Here is a 24,020-nt window from a genome sequence, read left to right on the forward strand (position 1 = left end):
TGACTAACTTGATAAATTGTCTTTTATTGGCTTCCAGCTTCACACCTCCAACACATTTAACAAATCTACAATTAATTACTCAAACTATCCCAGTTGCTAATTTATTTACCTTAGCTAATTTATTTACTTAACCTGTTTTAACATTTAAATAGATAAGCCAGGTAAAATGCTGGCTGTATCATTTCCATTATGCTAAAAACATATCTACATTGTTAGATATGTATTCATGGCATGCTTTAAATATTGAATATTAACATTTTCTTGAGGTCATACATTTTGGGGGATGGTATGATGAATTAGATCATCCTTACCATTGCATAAGTACAGCTGAATCACAGTTTACGAATTTAGTTCATTCCTGAAAGCTGTTCACCACCTATTTTTCCCTATAGGTAATTCAAGTAAAAGCATGACAAATTTGAACAAGGATGGACACTGACCAAAAGCTAGATGGCAACTGACTCTCCCACCAATACACTCAGCTTATTATTAAAAATGACCTTCCAAAAAATATTATACACTCCACTGAACAACACACACAGTCATAACATATCTATATCTCTTTTTTTAATCTTTTACTTGTTTCAGTCACTGGACTGTCGCCATACTAGGACATTGCCTTGAAAGGTTAGTCAAACAAATTGACCCCGGTGCTTATTGTTTTCTTTCTTTTTTTTTTTTTAAGTCTGGTTACAGGGACATAAACAAAACAGCACAAGTTTTGGAGTAGTGGTGGTGGTGGAAACAAACACAAACACACACATATATGTATAGGCGCAGGCCATGGTTGTGTAGTAAGAAGCTTGCTTCCGAACCACATGGTTCTGGGTTCAGTCCCACTGTGTGGCACCTCGGGCAAGTGTCTTCTACTAGTGTTAGTGTGCTTGCATATCCATAACTTAGTGTTTCAGCAAAGGAGACTGAAAGAATAAGAACTAGACTTGAAATGAAATACCGGGGTTGATTTGATCAACTACAGCTGTCCCAGCATAGCCACAATCCAATGACTGAAATAAGTAAAAAAAAAAAAAAAAAAAATTTTAAAAACTAGGCGCAGGAGTGGCAGTGTGGTAAGTAGCTTGCTTACCAACCACATGGTTCCGGGTTCAGTCCCACTGCGTGGCACCTTGGGCAAGTGTCTTCTACTATAGCCTCGGGCCGACCAAAGCCTTGTGAGTGGATTTGGTAGACGGAAACTGAAAGAAGCCCGTCGTATATATATATATATATATATATATATATATATGTATATGTGTGTGTGCTTGTGTGTCTGTGTTTGTCCCCCTAGCATTGCTTGACAACCGATGCTGGTGTGTTTATGTCCCCGTCACTTAGCGGTTCAGCAAAAGAGACCGATAGAATAAGTCCCGGGGTCGATTTGCTCGACTAAAGGCGGTGCTCCAGCGGTGCTCCAGCATGGCCGCAGTCAAATGATTGAAACAAATAAAAGAGTAAAAGAGTAGTTATCAGAAATGCCACAGACATTCCATGATAACCACCCATCACTAACATAACCGAGACTGCACGACAAATTTAGATTGATTCCTCAGGGACAGAAAATACGTCAGCTCTTAAAAGTTGCAGATTTTCACCAAAACAGAAGTGCATCTTAACGTTAAAGTTCACTCATATAGTAGTTTCGCCACCACTGCCACTACTACCACCACAACACCATCACTGCTGCTGCTGCTGTTGCTGCAAGCATACATTGGACTGAATCCAAGAATAAGCCATTTGATTGATTGACAAACCTTCACTCACCAGCACACTGTAAACATTAACACATTGGAATGTGCTCTTCCTATCGTGACTACAAAGACCGCTTCTCATCTGATCATACAAATCGTTTACTACCATCCACACCCACTACTGATTGGGTGTGGATGGTGGTGTATATGATTTGTATAATCTATTTGTCTTTCGTCTTCCTCCACTTCTCATTATCCCTGTTATGTCTCAACAGTCATTTCTGAAACCTTCCTCAGAAGTAAATCGCTTCCTTTCTTTTTTTCTTTCCCATCCTCACAGACATTAACACTGACAAGCAGAAGTAGCCACACTTCAGCTGTTCAATGGGAAAGCCTTGCTCCTATTTCTCACCACTAAATACCGCCAAAAATAAAAACATCTTATAAATAAACAGAAAGAATGCAGTTAATTCTAATGACTCCAGTACTTATTTCATTGACCCCAAAATGATGAAAGATGAACTTAATAATAAAGGGATAATAAAGGGATACAACAAAATATGGCAAAGTATTTAAAATCTAACATAGTGATACTAATAATGTTTGTTTTTAATATAGGCAAAAAGCCTGAACTTTTGGAGAGAGTGTTAGCTGAAATTACCAATCCCAGTACTAAGCAGCTACTTTATGAAACCTTGTAAGGATGAAAGACAAAGTTGACCTCAGAAATATAAAGAGCCAGAATGAAACTTCCAGGTATTTTGTCTGACACTATAATGATTTTGTTAATCTACTTTTGTCATCATCATCATCATCATCATCATCGTTTAACGTCCGCTTTCCATGCTAGCATGAGTTGGACGATTTGACTGAGGACTGGTGAAACCAGATGGCTGCACCAGGCTCCGCTCTGATTTGGCAAAGTTTCTACAGCTGGATGCCCTTTCTAATGCCAACCACTCCGAGAGTGTAGTGGGTGGTTTTATGTGCCACCGGCACGAAGGCCAGTCAGGCGGTACTGGCAACGGTCACGCTCAAAATGGTGTATTTTACGTGCCACCCGCACAAGAGCCAGTCCAGGGGCACTGGCAACAATCTTGCTCGAAAGTCCTTACACATGCCACGGACATAAATGCCAGAAAGACGACGCTGGGCACAGGTGCCATCACGATTTCGCTTTCGCTTGCCCCAACAGGTCTTCGCAAGCAGAGTTTCATGTCCAATAAAGGAGACGACGTTGGCATGAGTGCCAGTCGTCGAATTTAGTTCAATTTCGATTGTAATTATGATAATTAATAATAGTTTTTAATTTAGGTATAAGGCCATCAATTTCGATGGGAAGAGGTCAGACAATACCAGTACTTAACTCATATGCTATTTTATCAACCCTGGAAGGACGAAAGGCAAAGTAGATCCAGGCAGGAATTGAACTCAGAAAGTAAAGAGTCAGACGATATACCGCAAAGCATATTGTCCAACGGTAATGCTAATACGATTAATAATAATTGTTTCTAAATACGGACACAGGGCTTGAAATTTGGGGAAAGAGATTAATCAATATCATGAACCCCATGACTTGACTGGTACTTTATTTTATTGCTCCCAAGGTGAATGATAAAGTTAACCTCAGCAGGATTTGAACTCAGAATTTAAAGAACCAGAATGAATATTGCAAAACATTCCTTCAGACGCTCTGAAGATCTCTTTTATTCGTCACAAGAACAATGAATAAGGAACACTACAAAATATAAAACTGAGAAGGTTTTAGTGTGTGAAAAATACGAACCAATTAGAAAAAAAATACACAAAGAAATAAAGGTACAATATAAGTGAATCTGTGTGTGACAGTGTAAGTGCATGTGTACTTAAAGACTATTGTGGAATTCCACGTTTCCCAGATTACAAAGAGCAAGCATGTTAACCCACTTGTGGTCTTGTTTAACAACTACGTATTTAAAGCAGGTCTGTTCAGCCACACCAAACACCTACCTCACTCTTACTTAAGGGTTGATATGTGTTTTCCATACTGGCATGGGTCAGATGGGTTGACAAGATCCAATAAGGCACAGAGCTATGTCAGACCCCCACTCCCCCAATGTCAGCTATGATGTGGTTTATTATGGCTGGATGTCATTCCTAACACCAACCACTTTACAGTGTGTATTGGGTGTTTTTTTTTCTGTGACACCAACATTAGTGAGATTACCAAGTAACTTACAAGACACAGCAAAGAAAGGAAAAAGCCCTCTCACCTGAATGGAAATGTATTTGAGAGAAGAAGTGGCTTTATGTCAGGCGTTGAAGGCTAAAGCATGACAGAAGGACAAGCACTTGTGTCTTGCTATGGAGAAGACATACAGCAACCCTGCATTATACAAAGGTGGGTGAGAGAAATTAGAAGGGAGACAAAGATGGTGGTGAAATGTGTGACTGGTTGAATGAATATCTGCAGAGGCTGTGAACTTCCAAGTTAGTAAAGGTGCTTCTATGTAGTTAGTTCAATGGTTTAGAACAGTGATCAAAGCTCCCTTAAATCTCACTAGAAAACAATGGAGGATCGCAATGGCTGAAGTAAACCAAGTATCATACCAACAATAAAAGTGGTGGTGTGACACTTTGCGAATTATAATTCAGTGAACCACAATTCTGAGGTCAAACTTAGGAGTAAACTCTTTATTCACAGCTGATATAGTAGATATTCATTATATACCAAATACTTCAACATTTTCACTGTCCAAATATCAAGCCTCTATCAGTAATAAACAAAACAACATTAATAACAATACAACTACTATTTAGGAAAATAAATAACCGACAATGCTGTCTGACAGGTTCTGTAGGTTCGCCAAGGTTGTTGTGGTGTGATAACTGCTTTTACTCCATTTAATTTCAAAAAACATATTGACAAAATGTTCCAACGACTTAGAAACACCAACCATAAAAACATTATACCTTTCAACAATCTTGAGTATGTTGTAAAAATATTAATACATACACACACACACACACAGATAGTGTGTACATATATATATATATATATATATATATATATATATATATATATATATATATATGTTCTTTTACACATTTCAGTCATTTGACTGCAGCTATGCGGGAGCACTGTCTTAAAGGTTTTAGTCAAAGAAATCAACCCCAGGGCTTATTCTTTGTAAGCCTAGTATTTATTCTATTGGTCTGTTTTGCCAAAGTGCTAAGTTACGGGGACAAACACACTAATATCAGTTGGCAAGCGATGTTGGGGAGACAAACATAGACACAAAGAGATACACACACAAATATATATACATACATATATGGCCACAGTCAAATGGCTGAAACAAATAAAAGAGTGTTATATATATATATATATATATATATATATATATATATATATATATATATATACACACACACACACACACACACAATGGGCTTCTTTCAGTTTCTGTCTCCCAAATTCACTTGCCCAAGGTGCCACACGGTGGGACTGAATTAGGAACCATATGGTTGGGAAGCAAGCTTCTTACGACACAGCCATGCCTGGGTCTGTATATATATATATATATATATATATATATATACCAGAGTAAGCACATGAAATGTGCAACAAGGTGGAAAAAAGAGTACTCAAATACTAGAGGTAGAGTAATATGCTTTATTTAAAACAGCAGAAATATAACAAAAAAACTGTTACTCTGAGTTTCACGTTGCCGTTCATCGGACAGTTATATATATATATATATATATATATATATATATATATATATATATATATATATATAATAAAAATGACCCACACAACAATCAAAGTATGTTTTCTTTGTTGCTATGTGTGTCAGACAATGAAAGGACCCAATAAGTGAAAATAAACCCAGTGAACATAGGAAAATGCCTTATGTAAGATGATAACGATGATGTAATCCTTCTCTATGACTGATCACATCAGAGGATAGAAGAGATATTGAAAAGACACTCCCAAGGATGTCAAACTGTATTCAAATTTTAGTATGAGGTGATCTGCCACAAACAATGCCTCTGAACTTATATTTAGAATATAAGGTGACTTGCAAAAACAATGACAAAAAAAATGATAAAATAAAAAAAGAAGAAAAAAAATCAAATACAACAGACAATCCTCACAGAAAAGTACTTCTTACATATTATAATAAGAGTGTACATTTTCTCTTTTTATAATTTAAAAAGTTTATTTAACGACTATTCACTATTTACATAAACATGTTCATACATATATAATGAGTCACAGAGAAATATACAAGCACACGAAATACTTGCAGATCAGCAGCAGACATTGCTGGTATTTCTTGATAGCATCAGAAAAAATTACATAGCTTATGACCTTATCTTTAAAGACATGCCGATAAGCAAAAATTTCAAGAAATCATATATATATATATGTATAGTAGTAGGCGCAGGCATAGCTGTGTGGTATGAAGCTTGCTTCCCAAACACATGGTTCCGGGTTCGGTCCTACTGCATGGCACCTTGGGCAAGTGTCTTCTACTATAGTTTCGGGCTGGCCAAAGCCTTGAGTCGATTTGGTAGATGGAAACTGAAAGAAGCCCATCATATAAATATATGTATATATGTTTGTGTCCGTGTTTGTTCCCCCCACCACCACTTGACAACTGATGTTGGTGTGTTTACATCCCCGTAACTTAGCAGTTTGGCAAAAGAGACTGATAGAATAAGTACTAGGCTTACAAAGAATAGGTCCTGGGGTTGATTCGTCCAACAAAAGGCGGTGCTCCAGCATGGCCGCAGTCAAATGGCTGAAACCAATAAAAGAATATGTATAACTCCCAACATGGGAACATTTGCAGGTGCAGGCACAGCTATGTGACAAGAAGTTTGCTTCCCAACCAAATGGTTCTGAGTTCAGTCCCACTGCATGGCACCTTGGGTAAAGGTCTTCTACTATAGCCTCAGGCTGACCAAAGCCTTGTGAGTGGATCTGGTAGATGAAAATGGAAAGCAGCCTATCATGTGTGTGTGTGTGTATCTTTGTGTCTGTGTTTGTCCCCACCCATCACCACTTAACAAACAGCGCCTATTTGTCTGTTCATAATCAATTACATCATCTTACACGTGTTTCAGTAAAGATAATGGTCTAATTACACAATCCAAGTCAGATAAGTTTTCTAGGTCTTCACTTTGTTAGAGCTTCATAATATATATATATATATATACACTATATATATATTTATACACATGCCTATATATATATATATATATACACACACACACACACACGAGTACACATAGATACTCATAAATATGTAAGGAAATTGATGTACAAATATCCTAAAATACATCCATGGTATTTAAAACCTCAATTAATAACACTTCATTAAACTCCAATACATTATTACATTGCAGGAAATCCTAGGGGAATAAATTTTCTGTGTTTATAAATTGATCAATAATGAATGTTAATTATGTAATTGTAGAAAGGATGATTTGCTTCTATTGAAACAGCTGTAGAGCACAATTAAATAATGAATATATGAAATTTATGCCTTTCTGTTTCTATAATCTAGATATTATATATGAATGTGTGTGTGTGTGTGTACACACACACATATATGCATATTCATATAGATAAAAAGCACATAAAACATGGAAGATTATGAGGAAAGGAGAAAAACAAAAAAAAAAAAGAGCAAAGTTATTGAAATAAAGCATAGTGGAAAAGTATAGAAATATGTAAGATCATTCTTTGCACATAAAAAAGGCGGTCATATAAAAAGAAAGATAAATACTCCAATGAAAGGAATAAACAAGGATCTGACTTGTTGGGTTTCTTTTTCTTTATCAAAGAGAAGGAAAAGCGATAAGACATGCAGCAGAAAAAAAAAAATGTAATAATATGAAACCCATAACATCTGTTTACATTGCAGACTTTGTATAAAAGAGAAATTGGGAAGGTGGGGTAGTATTAGGACAGGAAGTTGAAACAGAATCCGGGTCATAGTGGGAATATGTAGGAAAGAGAGGACAAATGGGGAAAGAAGGAGAGAAAAGTAAGAGGTAGAGAAAGCAAGGTGGGTACTCAAAATATTTGTGCGCATAAGGAAGTTGTAATTAATTAAATGTGTGATGTCATCACTATTGTAGATGTTGAATAGCATGCATCAAATAATATACAGTGAGACGAGTAAGTGTGGTTCAATGTGGGAGCAGAGAACATGCTGGGTAGAATGTAGTTATGTGAACAATCAAGAGGAGCAACCAAGGTGGAAGATGAGGCGTTGTTCTTTGTGAAAACAAGGGGCGTCACGGTGAGATGTAATACCATAGACTGAGAAGTGAGAAATAGTGTGGACAGGTGATATGAAATGGCAACTGACAGGTGATATGGTGGTGTTTAAGCAGGTATCTCATAGATGTTGAGTGATTCAATCCACTAATTTATGGTCAATTCCTCTCATGTACAAAGAGACTATGGAACTGACATTTAAGAGAGTAAATATTTCAAGTGACATCCACAACAGTACATAGACTTATTACACAGAACATATGCAAAGACATAACCAACAGCATGTATGTGCGTGAGTGTGTGCATGATTATAAATTATAACAAATTTTCAAATTATATGAACACCATCAAAAACAAATTGGTTAAAAATATCTCGTTGAGATTATCTTAGTTGTCAGCTGATGATTTAAGGAATACTCAGCCTAAAGCAATGGCTCATAAGGTTTTTAAGGAGAAGCTGTATTACATCAACTATGAGCATAGGATAAGGAAGAATAAATCTGGGTACATTTTATATAATTCACCATTTAATATGTAAGTGGCAACATCTATAGCAAAAACTTTATTTAATGATAAAACATTTTTCGGCAAAAATTAGGTACCATGCAATCTTTAACAAGAAAACTGTCAAATTATTTTATTCCACAGGTTCTAACATTTTTGAATCAATTAAGTTGTATCAGCATGCAACGAACAAACTTACAAAACATACCTACATTACAGTCCAAATGGGTATTTCTATATCATTTAGATTCTCTATATTTTAAAGGTGAACTGTGGCATGTGTCTATTTCTGTACTAGTATAAAAGTACCCTTACATTTGTGTGGAAGAGTACATAGGTATTTGTATATGTGTGCATTTTGGTATGCGCAATTTTGTAGTATGTACGAATTGTATGCATTTGTTTCGATATATTCATGAATATATGTATGTGTGTGTGGGTGGATATGGATATCTCTTAATATAATAATGAGTGTAGTGTTTTTAAAGATTTGTCCAAAATCATGCTGTAGGGATGAAGGGAGAGGAGAGAAAATGGTAATTCAGTGAAGGAGAAGTAGTGAGAGTAATAGCCATGGCTGAGAGGGAGTGAGAGAAAGTAATAGCAATGAGAGAGAGGAAATGACAAAGAGAGCATCGTGTATCTTCTTCTGTAATAATTTACTATAATGATACTCGTGTATTTCTCCATCACAACATATGAATGAGAAAGGAAGGGGTGATCCACCAATGGAAGTGGGATGGTTAAAAGTCAACAGCGAAACAAAAATCAAACAGCACTTCAACTCTCTGTGAGTATATGTTTGTGCGTGTAAAAGGGAGGAATGTGAATGCTTGTATGTGTGTGTTTGTGTAAAATATGTTTATATATTTGAGTGAGTGTATATGGGTTTGTGTATGTTTATTTAGAAAGTTACATAAAAAATAGAATTACAGACATGCACATTCACACACACGCACATATATATATATATATATACATATAAATAGACACACTTCAAAAGGAAGGAAGCGGACTGTGACAAAGTATAGAAAACTGTATCCACAACAGGCTGTGCTACTAAATGTATACATATGCACAGAACGCACACACAGTTGAAGCACTGTTTGATTTTTTTTTTTTTACCTTTCTGTACCCTTTTTATATATAAAATACTACAATTAGCAGTCATTTTTGACAGCACAGGGCCAGCTAGTATATATATATCATCATCATCATCATCGTTTAACGTCCGCTTTCCATGCTAGCATGGGTTGGACGATTTGACTGAGGACTGGTGAAACCGGATGGCAACACCAGGCTCCAGTCTGATTTGGCAGAGTTTCTACAGCTGGATGCCCTTCCTAACGCCAACCACTCAGAGAGTGTAGTGGGTGCTTTTACGTGTCACCCGCACGAAAACGGCCACGCTCGAAATGGTGTCTTTTATGTGCCACCCTCACAAGCCAGTCCAGAGGCACTGGCAACGATCTCGCTCGAAAATCCTACAGGAGCCAGTCAGGCGGTACTAGCAACGGCCACGCTCAAAATGGTGCATGTCATGTGCCACCCGCACAAGAACCAGTCCAGGGGCACTGGCAACGATCTTACTTGGCTTGCCGGGTCTTCTCACGCACAGCACATTTCCAAAGGTCTCGGTCAGTAGTCATCGCCTCGGTGAGGCCCAATGTACGAAGGTCTTGCCTCACCACCTCAGCCCAGGTCTTCCTGGGCCTACCTCTTCCACGGGTTCCCTCAACTGTTAGGGTGTGGCACTTTTTCACGCAGCTATCCTCCTCCATTCTCACCACATGTCCATACCAGCGCAATCGTCTCTCTTGCACGCCACAACTGATGCCTCTAATGTTCAGCTTTTCTCTCAAGATACTTACACTCTGACGGGTATTCACATTGACATTACACATCCAACGGAGCATACTGGCTTCATTCCTTGCGAGCTTACGTATGTCCTCAGCAGTTACAGCCCATGTTTCACTGCCATGTAGCATGGTTGTTCGTACGCATGCGTCATACAGTCTGCCTTTTACTCTGAGTGAGAGTCCCTTTGTCGCCAGCAGGGGTAAGAGCTCTCTAAACTTTGTCCAGGCTATTCTTATTCTAGCAGCTACACTTTCAGCGCACCCACCCCCACTACTAACTTGGTCGCCCTGATAGCGGAAGCTATCGACTACCTCTAATTTTTCACCCTGGAATGAGATAGAAGTTGTTTCCTGTTTGTTTACAGTCTTTATTGCCCCTGAACATCTGCCACAAACAAAAACTAACTTGCTAGTTAACCTGCCTTTGATGTTGCTGCACCTCTTATGTGTCCATAGCTTGCACCGGGTACATCTTATAGAGTTACTACCTACTCCTTTTCTACATACTGAGCAGGGCCATCTACCTGAAGGGGTTTGTGTTTTATCTACCTTCCTACTTATTAGGATTTTGGTTTTAGCTAGGTTGACTCTAAGGCCCTTCAATTCTAGACCTTGCTTCCACACCTGAAACTTCTCCTCTAGTTCTGATAGTGACTCCGCAATTAGGGCAAGGTCATCAGCATAGAGGAGCTCCCAGGGGCAACCTGTCTTGAACTCCTCTGTGATTGCCTGGAGGACTATGATAAATAAGAGGGGGCTGAGGACGGAACCTTGGTGGACCCCTACCTCTACCCGGAATTCATTGCTGTACTCATTTCCAACCCTCACCTTACTGGCAGCATCTCTGTACATGACTCGCACAGCTCTCACTAACCATTCTTCTATCCCAAGTTTCCTCATTGACCACCAGGTAAGGGATCGGGGGACCCTGTCAAAGGCTTTCTCCATGTCAACGAAAGCCAGGTACAGAGGTTTATCCTTAGCTAGGTATTTCTCCTGCAACTGTCTCACTAGAAATAAGGCATCAGTAGTGCTTTTACCTGGCACGAACCCAAACTGCATCTCATCTAAATTGATTCGCTCCCTAATTAGTTGGGCTATGACCCTCTCTGTAACTTTCATAACCTGATCTAACAGCTTGATGCCTCTGTAATTGTTTGTATCAAAAAATGTTTGAGGAGTTTAAATCACACTAGTGTATACTTTTTATTCTATTATGTAATGTGAGCCAGTATGTGTGGTGCGTCACTTGTTTCTCTCAAACCTGACTGCAATGTGAGATTTATGCTCATGTATATAATGGCAGAAGTAGGTGACTTAAGTATAAATATCCCATGGACTGTTGCAGAGAGACATATATTCAATGAAACAACAATACTTAACTAAATTACGCAGCATAGATTAAAATAAATGCTTAGAGGTTAAGTAGTATCTATTTGAAGCATTTTAGTTAACAGGTTTAAAGTATACAGGAGTGCTTCTAATGTCATGCGAACATTTTACTCTTAGTACACAGGATTTATAAAGGACATTAACTCAACATTTTAGTATTTCTAATAATTGAGTGCAGCAATGTCTACACCCATATCAATCACTTGAATAGCGTAAGACATGTTTGATTATGCTCCAGAAAATTTGAATCCAACATTTTTATCCTTCAATTCCCAGATTCTTTCAGTGAATGATATAACTTGAGCTTTATCACATCTCTTAAAAATATGAAAATGATTATATAATTTTTGCTAAATGCATATCCAGCTGTATTGATGTAGATAAATGAAGTTAGATTAGTTCAGTTATCACATCTGGAGGTAATATTTCTAGTGAAGCATAAATTATTAAGAGGGTATAGGAGTTTACTTCTATGATTACACAAGACAGCAAGAGACATCATCATTATTTAACATCCATTTCTGAAGCTGGCATGGGTTGGATAGTTTGACAGGAGTTGACAAGCTGAGAGCTGTACCAGCCATGTTTGGAATGGCTTCTATGACTGGATGTCCTTCTCAATGCTAAAAACTTTACAGAGTGTACTGGGTTCTTTTTATGTGACACCAGCACATGAGAGATTAAACGTGTAAAGGGATAGTGATATGCAATTTGCTGTAGAGGAGATACATAGATATTCCAGTGAGAGAGGAGAGTGATAAAATAAAGAGAGCGCACAAGTCTGAGAGTAAGATAGCGAGAATGAGAGAAATGGTGATGGAGATGTGTTGGGACATGCCTTCAAGGAACAGTAGTGGGGGTGAGAATAAGTGAGGTGATACAGAGGTTTGGACTAGGTGAGTGGGCAGGATAGAGGTGACTGTAGCAAGTGATGGAGAGATATATATGAGTGGCTCAGGGGCAGAGGTTGAAGTAGCTGTGCAAGGGTATTGAGGGTGACAGCAGACAAGTGGGAAGTTAATGATTTAGAATAGCACAGGGAAGAAAAGGCACAGAAAGGAGATGATTGATGGAGCAAGCAGAGAAAGATAATGAAAAATTGAAAGAGGTTTGGGATGGGGAAAAGAAGGTAACTGAGAAAGCAGAGGAATGTAGTATGTGCTAATTCTGCACGCAGGTGACAGAGAGGTGATGGGTTTTAGGGGATGAAATCTGGGGGAAGTGGTCAATAGGGCGAGACTCTCATAGACATGCATTACCAAGGTGGTTTTGGGATATCAATTTCGCTGTTGTTGATGGGTCTTCTTGAGCACAGCAAAGCACCATGTATCTCAGACCTTTGCCATTTCCTTCATAAGGCTCAGCATCTCGAGATCAGTCTTCAATACTTTGTACCATGTCTTCCTGGGTCTCCCTCTTCCACAAGTTCCGGTCACTTTAAGTGATCGGCATTTCTTTATACAACTGTCCCCATCCATACAAACCACATGACCACAATCTTCTCTCTAGCACAATGCATCTGATTCCACTTATGCCCAACTTTTCTCTCAATACACCAGAGCTCAACCATACATGTACACTGACATTGCACATCCAGTGGAACATCCAGAGCCAGGAACTTTCCAGTACCCCTCATATATTAGAGGCAGCAAACAATGTCAGACAGGCTCAAAAAATAGAATATATTCATTTGCCTAGCTTAGTTTAGTTTAGTTCAAGGTAGACAGATCAGTGTGACAAGTTCAACTGCTTCAAGGTCAGATATTAACATTACAGGTGTTAGTAGTAGTAATATTAATTTGTTGCCCATAATACCTGTAAGAAGAGTAATAATTAACTAATTAGACCTATTAGATTCACCAGTGTTATCCAGGATAAAGCAAGAGTCAGTGGGGATAAAAATGTTGAATTCCAAATTATCTAGAGCAAAACCAAACATGTCTTAGCCTATTCAAATGATAGGGTATATAGCCATAGATTTTGCTGCACTGAATTATTAGAAATAATGAAATGTTCAGTTAATGTCCTTTATAAATCCTGTGAACTAAGAGTAAAATGTACACATGACATTAGAAACACTCTTTTATGATTTAAACTTGTTAACTAAAATGCTTCAAATGGATACTACTTAACCTCTAACCGCTAAGCATTTATTTTAGTCTGTACTGTGTAATTTAGTTAATTATTACTGTCTTACTGAATATTATGTAACGCTGGGGGTAATTTATGCTTTAAAATCTTATTGGATATCTATACCTACTTGTTAAGTCACCTATTTCTGCCAACAACTTTTTCTCTGATATTATGTAACATAATATCATTTATTATTCTAAGTTATGTACTCTTAATGTAACATTTTGTAATGTATGTTCAAACCACTTGTAAAATATTTGATAATCCAGTCTATGGCCTCCCTATCTCTATAATCCTTTAATATATACAATGTGTGTCTACATACATACATGTGCATTCGTTTCTGTGCATGTATATATGTTTGTGGGCTTTTGTGTATATTTCGTAGGGATATATGTGTGTGTGTAAGAGACAGAGAGAGAGAGAGAGAGAGAGAGAGAGTGAGTGTATAAATATGTTTGTATGTGTATCTATTTTACAAACAGATGGATAAGAAGGGATGATTGTGTGATGTTGTTGGTCAGTGAAGTCCATGACACAGCTCCCTGAACTGAGAACATATCTGCTAAGGTTTTGATAACTTTTTAATTACAACCTGCGCCAACGCTAAACCATTTCCTAGATTATTCAGCATCCGTGGCCGTTGCCAGTACCGCCTGACTGGCTCCCGTAGGATTTTCGAGCGAGATCGTTGCCAGTGCCCCTGGACTGGCTTGTGCGGGTGGCACATAAAAGACACCATTTCGAGCGTGGCCGTTTTCGTGCGGGTGACACGTAAAAGCACCCACTACACTCTCTGAGTGGTTGGCGTTAGGAAGGGCATCCAGCTGTAGAAACTCTGCCAAATTAGATTGGAGCCTGGTGTTGCCATCCGGTTTCACCAGTCCTCAGTCAAATCATCCAACCCATGCTAGCATGGAAAGCGGACGTTAAACGATAATGATGATGATGATGATTGTTATACACTTGCCCAAGATGCCAGGCAGTGGGACTGAACCCGGAACCATGTGGTTGGTAAGCAAGCTACTTACCACACAGCCACTCCTGCGCCATAAACTAATTGAAGTAAACTTTGATTGTATGTTATTTGATTCCTCTGTTCCTGTTTTATGCCAAACCTAATTTCCTACATATTAAATGTCGAACTTAAATGAGTCACTAATCCAATGAATGCGGACTTAGTCCAGGTGAATGTTTAAAATTTTATCTGACGTTGGGGGATTACATATGATGTAATCTTTTATGACTGCATTAAATAAATAAAATCCTACTGAAACAGCTGTCGTAAATTGTAGTTGTCACTTGTGTTTACTTTTTATACCTACGCCATACCAAGGTTTAAATTTATGGTTTAAATTGCATTTGGCGCTTGCATATCTATGGTACCCCAATATTTGATGTATTCAATGTTGTTTATTTCAATGTGAGCCCTATGTTATGATACCTAGCCATTTCTGACATCCAACAAGTTGTTATGTCTTGATTTTTACGAAACCATGTAAAATCACAGGTACACACACAGATATAAACATACATATATATGCATATATTAACGCATGTGTTATTTCTTTACTACCCACAAGGGGCTACACACAGAGAGGACAAACAAGGACAGACAAACGGATTAAGTCGATTATATCGACTACAGTGTGTAAGTACTTATTTAATCGACCCTGAAAGGATGAAAGGCAAAGTCGATCTTGGCGGAATTTGAACTCAGAACATAGCGGCAGACGAAATACCGCTAAGCATTTCACCTGGCATGCCAACGTTTCTGCCAGCTCGCCGCCTCAACATATATGTGTGTGTGTGTGTGTACATGAGCTTGCTGTGCATTCTGGTGATTTGCAAAAAGCCACTCACCAACCACTACCCATAGAGTGCCTCAGCTACCCCTACACCAACAAAACTTTCCTGCATACTAAATCCAACATGTTATCCTCTTTTCTCAACATCACTGATTCAGAACCTGCACACAATTATTCTTCCCCAGATCTAAGTCTTTGATAGTATCCTGCACATACTTCTGTGGTTTGACCACAGATCAACCTCAATCAAACGGTAGCGGTAAAGTTCCTTCCTGAGTCTTAGGGCGGTTTCACGGTTTCCATGGCGTATATATTCCCCATCTGGATGGGATGCAGATCCGTCGCAGGATAACTCACTTTTGCCAGCTGAATGAACTGGAGCAATGCAAAATCAAGAGTTTGGCTCGAGAACACAAAGCATCGCCCAGTCCAGTAATCGAAATCCCATTCTTACGATCACGAGTCCAACACCTTAACCACTAAGCCACGCACCTCCACCAATCAGACTTGTGATCAAATGCATTCCAGCTGTGACCATCTCATCAATTTATGTATCAGTGATTATGTTATCCGTTATATTCTGCTTCATTTAAGATGGTATTGGTTTGATTTGAACGCAATTTGGCTGCTATTTCTAGCAGGTCGAGCAACCAGGTAGGACGTCTCTGAAAGAGAACATCAACCATTGATTTCACCAGTCTGGAAAGACTTACTGCACTGCAACCCTTGGTAATCAATAAAAAAAAAAAACCTGGTAGTACATATAACGAGGGCTGGAAGATTTAAAACACATCAAAGTTTGCAGCATATTAGGTCAGGGTATTTGATTCCACGCAAAAAATCCGAGGGGGTTTTTTTGTTGTTGTTTTTTTTTAGTGAAAATCGTACAGGTGAAAGAATCAAATAATATCCTTATATTTTTTTTATTTTTCTTTCTTGAAGGAATACCAGAAAATTCTTTTGCATGAATTATTTGCATGCATTCCGCTCACACTTGTTGGGGAAAAAAAAAACCAAGTGCTTAAGAAATTGTAATTCAAGCAATAAGCATGGTTTCGAGAAACAAGAATCAATCATAAAGCGCGATAAATGGAACGAGATCCAGTATTACTTCCGGGTAACCCAGCCAGTCGAAACACAAACCAGCTCATAATGAGAAATGGTGAATGTCATGATGTTTATCTGCCAAACAATTTACAAAGCAAAAGAGATACACGAGACAGACAATCCAATGAAAAAAGCGGAATTGCTAGAAAGAGCAGCCTAATCTACCTCACTCATACACTACCGTTTTTTTTTTTCCAAAAAAAAACAAACGATATGTTAACTTATGTAACACACTACCACATCCGACCCATAAGAAATAATTAAAAAAAAAAAGCTGAAACCTGATAGTTAATCGGGCTGGTGGAATGTCATAGACCATTGTTCTGCTTGATCAAACAGCATATGTAAGAGAACAAAAAATGGAACAACTCAGTGCTCGCACACTTTTTATTTCTCTCGTTCACCGTCCAATAAAAACTATTGCAGCGAAAACCGAAAAAAGGATCGGATATTAAATAGTGCGTGACAATATTTTCGTCCCGTTTAGTTAGAGATTTCTGGGTTCAAACCTTGTTGGAGTCGATAAAATAAGTACTCTAACCGTACTGAATATCGATTTTTAAAAAAAATCAATAATACTCCTCCTCTGCAAGTTTATGGCCATGTGCCAACGTGAACGATGATTATTTTTTTATAAATATGGTAATGTCGACAAAGACCGAGTTACTTTTAATTCGCTTGTCCCACACTGGAGGCAACAGTATTTGTTGATTCCTTCCCTCCTAGTCATCTTTCTTCTTGGCTTTTTAATCCTAGTACTTTAAACCTCTCTGAATAATCGTTTAAAGGCAGTCTGTCGTTATCAGCATCTTAGCCTTTTGAAACTACTTGGAAGGGGTTTCAATTAACCGCAGTAAGAGCTCGTATAAGGAGAGTGGTTGATAAGAGAGGCATAATTATTACGATAGAAAGCTGAAAGCACCTATTTTGTTTTCTTATGATGAAATATGGAGAAGGTATTAGAAAGAAAAAAAACTGTCTTTAAAACGACACGTTTGCGCAGTTTTCTTCAAATTCCAACAGAAGTAACGAAGATCTGACTGCAGCTAAAGGAAGTGGTATGATGATGGTACTGTACTGGTAGCTGCGAAAATATATATCATCAACGAACAACTGTGTGTGTATGTATGTGTATGCACACACACACACACACACACATATATATATATATATATATATATATATATATATATATATATATATATATACACAGATGTCTCAGGCCAGCAGTGCTTGGGATCTGAAGATACGCTGTAAGGTTAAACCCCTTACGAGCGAAAAACCCAGGGTGACCCCATAAACCAGCCTACCCCACTACGCGGTGTAGATGAAACAGGGGACAACTAACTGATGAAGGGGATGTTCTCTATGTTGCATGTCTCGTTTCTCATTTTGTCTACGTTTTTTTTGTCATGTACCTATATATATATATATATATATATATATATATATATGTAGGTATGTACATATATATGTATATATTTATATATTATATAATGTATGTGTATATATATATGTATGTGTGTATATATATATGTGTGTGTGTGTGTAGGTATGTACATATATGTATATATTTATATATTATATAATGTATGTGTATATATATATATATATATATATATATATATATATATATATATATAAGGTGCAAAATTATCACACAAGTTACTCAGAGTTTCACGTTCCCGTTCGTCGGACTCACAGCAGTATAAGTCATTGAACTTAATTAATGATTAGCGATTGAAAAATATACATATACTAAAACAACTGCCAGCATAAAAGTAGTGCCATCATAATCACATCCTTTAACTGCAGGCAAGCCAAAACAGAGCAAATGAGAGGTGTCAGGCATAATTTGATGAAACGTGTTTTAACATGTCGTTTGTAAAGACATCACTTATTCTATTAGAGGGACACATTGGACGGGGAAGTCTTCGATAAACCATAAATAAATATAAATGTGATTATGTCGGCTGGAATACTTAATTATAAGCTCTACTCCTGTATGTGTATGCACGAACCAACGAGGAAACCCCTCATTCAACATGCTTGAAACAGTAGCTAAATCTCTCCCAGATTACATTCTACTGCCTTTACGAAATAGACATATTGAATAATGTAATGATGAGTTTGAAAAAAAAAACTGACAGGATGGTCAAAGCTGGAACGCATTGGAACGTATTGAATCTGGGTCTCCTCGATCAGGGCTAACCAACAACAGATACTTCGTAGTGAAAAGAAAAATCTTGGTGTTGTTTTGTTACTGTTTACCCATGATGTTACTGTTTAACCCCAGGTCGACTCTGATTGCGCAGAGCTGCAATCAAAGGTATTCCAGCTACCTTTATTATTATTTAGTGTCATTCCATCGTTTAAAACGGTAGGGTGTGTGATAGGAAGGAGAGTTGCTTGTTATTTCTAGCAGACTAAGCAACCGCCTGCTTCCGAGTAAGCTCGATCCGGATGTGCTACAATTTGGTCAATGAAAACTTCTTATAGATCTCTTCAGATAATTGGGACATTTTCTTAATATTAATTACAGGAAGGATGGAGAAGCGAGAATGGAAGGAGATACGGATGAGGAGAGATGGAGGAGGAAGAGGAAAACGAGAGGGGGATGAAAAGATATATATGTAAAAAGAAGGTAGAAATAGGTGGGAGTGAAAGAGATGGAGCTGAGCGGTAGTAGGGGAAAGAGAATAAAACCTTGAACAATATAGATAGATAGATATACACACACAAACAGAGAAAAAAAAGGAAAGCTTGGTAAAATAGAGTTGTAGTGAGAACAATAAAATATTTTTTTAAAAAACACAGAGGAAGAAAGGCAAAAACGATATGTAACTCATTACATTTCGTGACATTTAGCATATTAGCTTGCGTATAAGTCGCACCCCGGTTATTTCAGCTAAATCAAGTATAAAATAATGCGACTTTACGAGTATAGATCATATATATATATATATATATATATATATATATATACACACACATACTTGCATTCACTACTTTTACTACTGAAGTTATTATATATTATTATTCGGAAATATTGACTTTATAGTAAAACAATTTATATAGCGTGTGGTTAATTATAACGCTATCAGTCCGAGTTTTGATCTTTTATTGACTCGCCGAACTTCAATGAGCGAAGTGCTGTTGTTAGCCACGAAAGTAAACCATGGAAACAATTAGATACACCAAAACTTACATCATTTATTTCTTAGATGTCAAAACAACGATTTGAAAATGCAGATCATAAAATTTAAGCCTGTTTGATCGTGTGTAGGTGTGTGTATTATCAGTCGAAGGTGCACTAGATATTGCAAATAATGACTAAATGAACTGTAAAAGTTTTAATTCCACAATTATCTCAACCAAATTTATCATTTTTTTTACAAAACTTATCAGTTGCAGCACAATGCAAATGAACAAAGGTTTTTGTCTGTTAGCTACGTTCAGGTTTATATTTAAATTAGACATTATTACAAAACAGGTCGTACAAAATCACCTTTATGTTCTGTAGTGGAACCTTTCCAGAAACTTACAGACAGACAGACAGATAAGTAGATATAATCAGACCGGGGTTGTTAAACTATTGAATTTAGTTCTCAAAAGATCAACCAACCTTTAAATAAATTCTTTCGATTCACAGAAGGAAGGAATATCTAAGAGCAAAACATGTTTTTGGAAGGGTAGAAGGTGGATTCTTTTCGCTTTATTAAACTTCAACTAACAGGGTATCATATCTTTATTGTTGTGTTTTTTAGTAAGACATACTTTTCTTGTTATATATATCTATGTATATATATGTATGATGTTTATATATATATGTATGTACATATGTATGCTCACATACACATGTAAATGCGTTGTGTTATGACATGTATTATATATATAGCTTGTAAGCATGCACATACATACATATATATCCTAATTTAGTCACGTTATACGAAACAAATAAGTGCGTGTGTGCTATATATATATATATAGATAGATAGTTGTGTATATATATATAGTCGGGAACGTCCTTACATCATAGCAACTTGAATAATTTGAGTAATTTTATTTCTATACTAATAAATACAATTTATTGGACCACCAAGTCTCTTGAAGCTTGTACACACAAACACACCCGTATAAACTAGTCACTGCAATGTATTTTTAATACCTCACTCACTATTTCCCCCGCTGCATACACCTTCACCGGAGTGAGGGAAAAAATGCACTTTTGCAATCATAACATCACACAAAATGGAGATATTTTCGCAATCAATCATCACCATAGTTGCCAGAGCATGTTAAAACACCTTATAATACATCAACCATGTTAGACTGGCAACAAACACGTTTAAATGTGATTATGTAACAAAATATGGCATAACTACAGGGTTTTACCCCCCAGACTTTGAGAGTTATGCCCAAAAAATATATTGGTACATACATATATACATATATATATATATATATATATATATATATATATATATATATACAGGAGGTGGGAAAACTATTGCATCAAAGATTAAGGATACCGAAAATCCAAAGAGCACTCAATAGAAATTGCACAGATAAAGATAAAATGAATCGTTATAGTTTTCAGATCTATTGTTTCGGTAAAGAATATATATACATATATATGTGTGTAAATAATGTTCAATCTCTCTCTCTCTCTCTCACTATATATATATATACACACACACACACAAACACGTGTGTCTAAATAATGTTCAATCTCTCTCTCTCAATATATATATATATATATATATATATATGAGTGAGTGATATATATGAGTGTATGTATGTGATAACAAAAGAAAAAGAGAAAGATTGAAAATTTAATTTTTTTGTTTACAAAATACAACCAAAGGGAAGTACTCAGAAGATGGTGTGTGTGTGTGTGTGTGTGTATATATATATATATATATATATATATATATATTCTTGTAACCGAAAAGTTTGACCAATCGGTGTCGTGAAACCAAGAATTAGATGCTTAAATGAATCATGAAAAATTCAGCTTTTATACATATATACACTCACACACATAATACACAAATATATACACACACACAGAAATATATATTGTATATCACGCATAACGATACATATAGGACACATTAGAACGTGTTTAACATGGTTTAGAGAAAGAGAAAATACACAGACATATATACATATCTCTCTCTCTCTAGATATATATATATATATATATATATATATATATATAAACTGTTTATAACATATAGCATAACATGTTATTGTTAACAATGGAAACTGATATAGGAACAACCATCTCCATTTTGTTATGAGGGGGTTTAAATTCTTTCAAAATTAGAAGGGGTTCTTTTTCTTTTTATCCCTTCAGGGTCATGGTGCATGATTGAAAAACGGAGGATATTTAATTCGTTTAAATCAGCTTTGATTATAAATTACATTAAAAAACAAAATACATGAGCGTGCCAGTTATATTGCATGTGGAAGTGTTGGGTAAATCCTTGATCGGAAATTAAATGAGTCAAAGAATATTTACTGAAAGAAGAAAGACATTGTAAAAGAAAGGTTTGTTATGACATACATATACATACATACATACATATATATATATATATATATAAGTACGATTATTACAAGGGAAAGTGTAGTATGATGTGGTTTATATGTAATGGGTGTTACTCACCTGTAGATGACGATGCTGAACTAAACACAAAACAGTCATGCCAGCAGAGAAACTGCTGCAGCAACAGAATGAAAGTGAAAAGCTTAAACATAGAGCTGTTCCATAGACTTCCAGTTTGATCCAACATCTCGGTTAGGAAGACAGGGAAAGTGAATGTCCTAGTTCACAGTTTCTGGCAGCTTTCATCAGCTGACAAATGTCATTAAGTCTTATCGAAAATAATCCATTTTGGAATAATTTCAGCCGCTATAGCTACTATATTTGTGCATAGAGATACAGAAATGTGCTACATATACACATTATATAAATTTGGTAAGCATGTAGTGTGTGTGTGTGTATGTGTTTAAACGTGTGTGTTTTTTAAGTGTTTGTGTGTGTATGAGTGTCTAAACGTTTCTTTGTGTGTATGAGTGTCTAAACGTTTCTCTGTGTGTGTATGCGTTTAAGCGTCTGTGTAAGCATGTGTATGCATATGCAAGTGTTTAAGCGTTCCTGTCAAAACCTTTGAAGTGTTTAAGCGTCTGCGGCAGTGTTGAAGCAAGTGTTTAAGCGTCCCTGTCCGTGATTGCGCGAGAATTTCAAGCCTTTATGCCTGTTTGTGTGTAATATCTACATACATCTATGTAATTTTAGACGTTGGGCTGATCTTTTTTCTCACACAAGTTACACACTATTGACTCACAACTCCCCTGTAACTAATCCTATAATCTAAAAAAAAAAAAACACTGAAGACTTATATATAAATTATTCTTATATCACCTACTAAAAGTTTAGATGAAGAAAAAGGAAGAGAAAAAGAAATCACTTTTTAAGTTACTAAAACGTACCAACACTATTTACTAGTTAATAAAATAAAAAATATACATTAATACAGCAACTACTATTATAAGGTGATAGTACCTGCCTGAACCTATATGAAATGTACAGCTTCGTTCTATTAACGAGCATGCGCAGTTTGTCACATCCGGCAAACTTTGCTTACAAGAGTTATCGTTCGTAACTACCATGTTATTTTCGATTGAAATTTCGTCTAATAATTCTTCGGTTCGCGTCTTAGTTTCACATAAGTCCTTAATACCCATGTCGTGAATTCAGCTGCCAAAATTTTATGTGTAGGATGAATTCTCCAAACATCTGTCTGGCACTTCAGCTTCTATTATTTATAAAAAATTATATATATAACGGCGGTGCATCAGCACGGCCGCAGCTTTCAGCTGAAACTAGAGCAAAAAAAAATATATATATATAGGTGGACATTGGCATTAGACACTGAGGGAAAATGGCTGTAACTTTTTTATTTTTTAATTTTGGCGATTTTCGTTTTCGATAATGTGTTCTATATGTCACGGTCATGCGATTCCCCCTTAAAAAATTTTTTGGACCCCCCCCCCCCACACACGGGGGGGGGGGGTGATTTTTTTGTTTTGTTTTTTGGCAATTTTCATTTTTGACATTGTGTTCTACATGTCCAGGTCGTACGAATAGCCTTCTCGCAACTTAGATGTGAAAATGAACGGCTTACATTTATATTGAAACAGTAAAAGGATCACATGTGGAGTCCCCACCACGAAACTTGAT

The 24,020-nt window shown here is 36.8% G+C and overlaps 1 protein-coding gene across 2 annotated transcripts in view; it reads right to left on the reverse strand.

The window, feature by feature from the left end:
• LOC106879111 (disintegrin and metalloproteinase domain-containing protein 10) overlaps positions 1-23,365 on the reverse strand; it is a 62,177-nt gene extending 38,812 nt beyond the window's left edge. For both annotated transcript variants that reach the window (XM_014928551.3, XM_014928550.3), the window contains exon 1: positions 22,443-23,365. In XM_014928551.3, the coding sequence (XP_014784037.1) occupies positions 22,443-22,569 (127 nt within the window). In that variant the 5' untranslated portion in view covers positions 22,570-23,365. The remainder of the gene's footprint in view (positions 1-22,442) is intronic.
• Between the last annotated feature and the right edge of the window lie 655 nt (positions 23,366-24,020).

Source organism: Octopus bimaculoides, chromosome 18, assembly GCF_046866305.1.
Source record: "Octopus bimaculoides isolate indiv1 chromosome 18, ASM4686630v1, whole genome shotgun sequence".
NCBI lineage: Eukaryota > Metazoa > Mollusca > Cephalopoda > Octopoda > Octopodidae > Octopus > Octopus bimaculoides.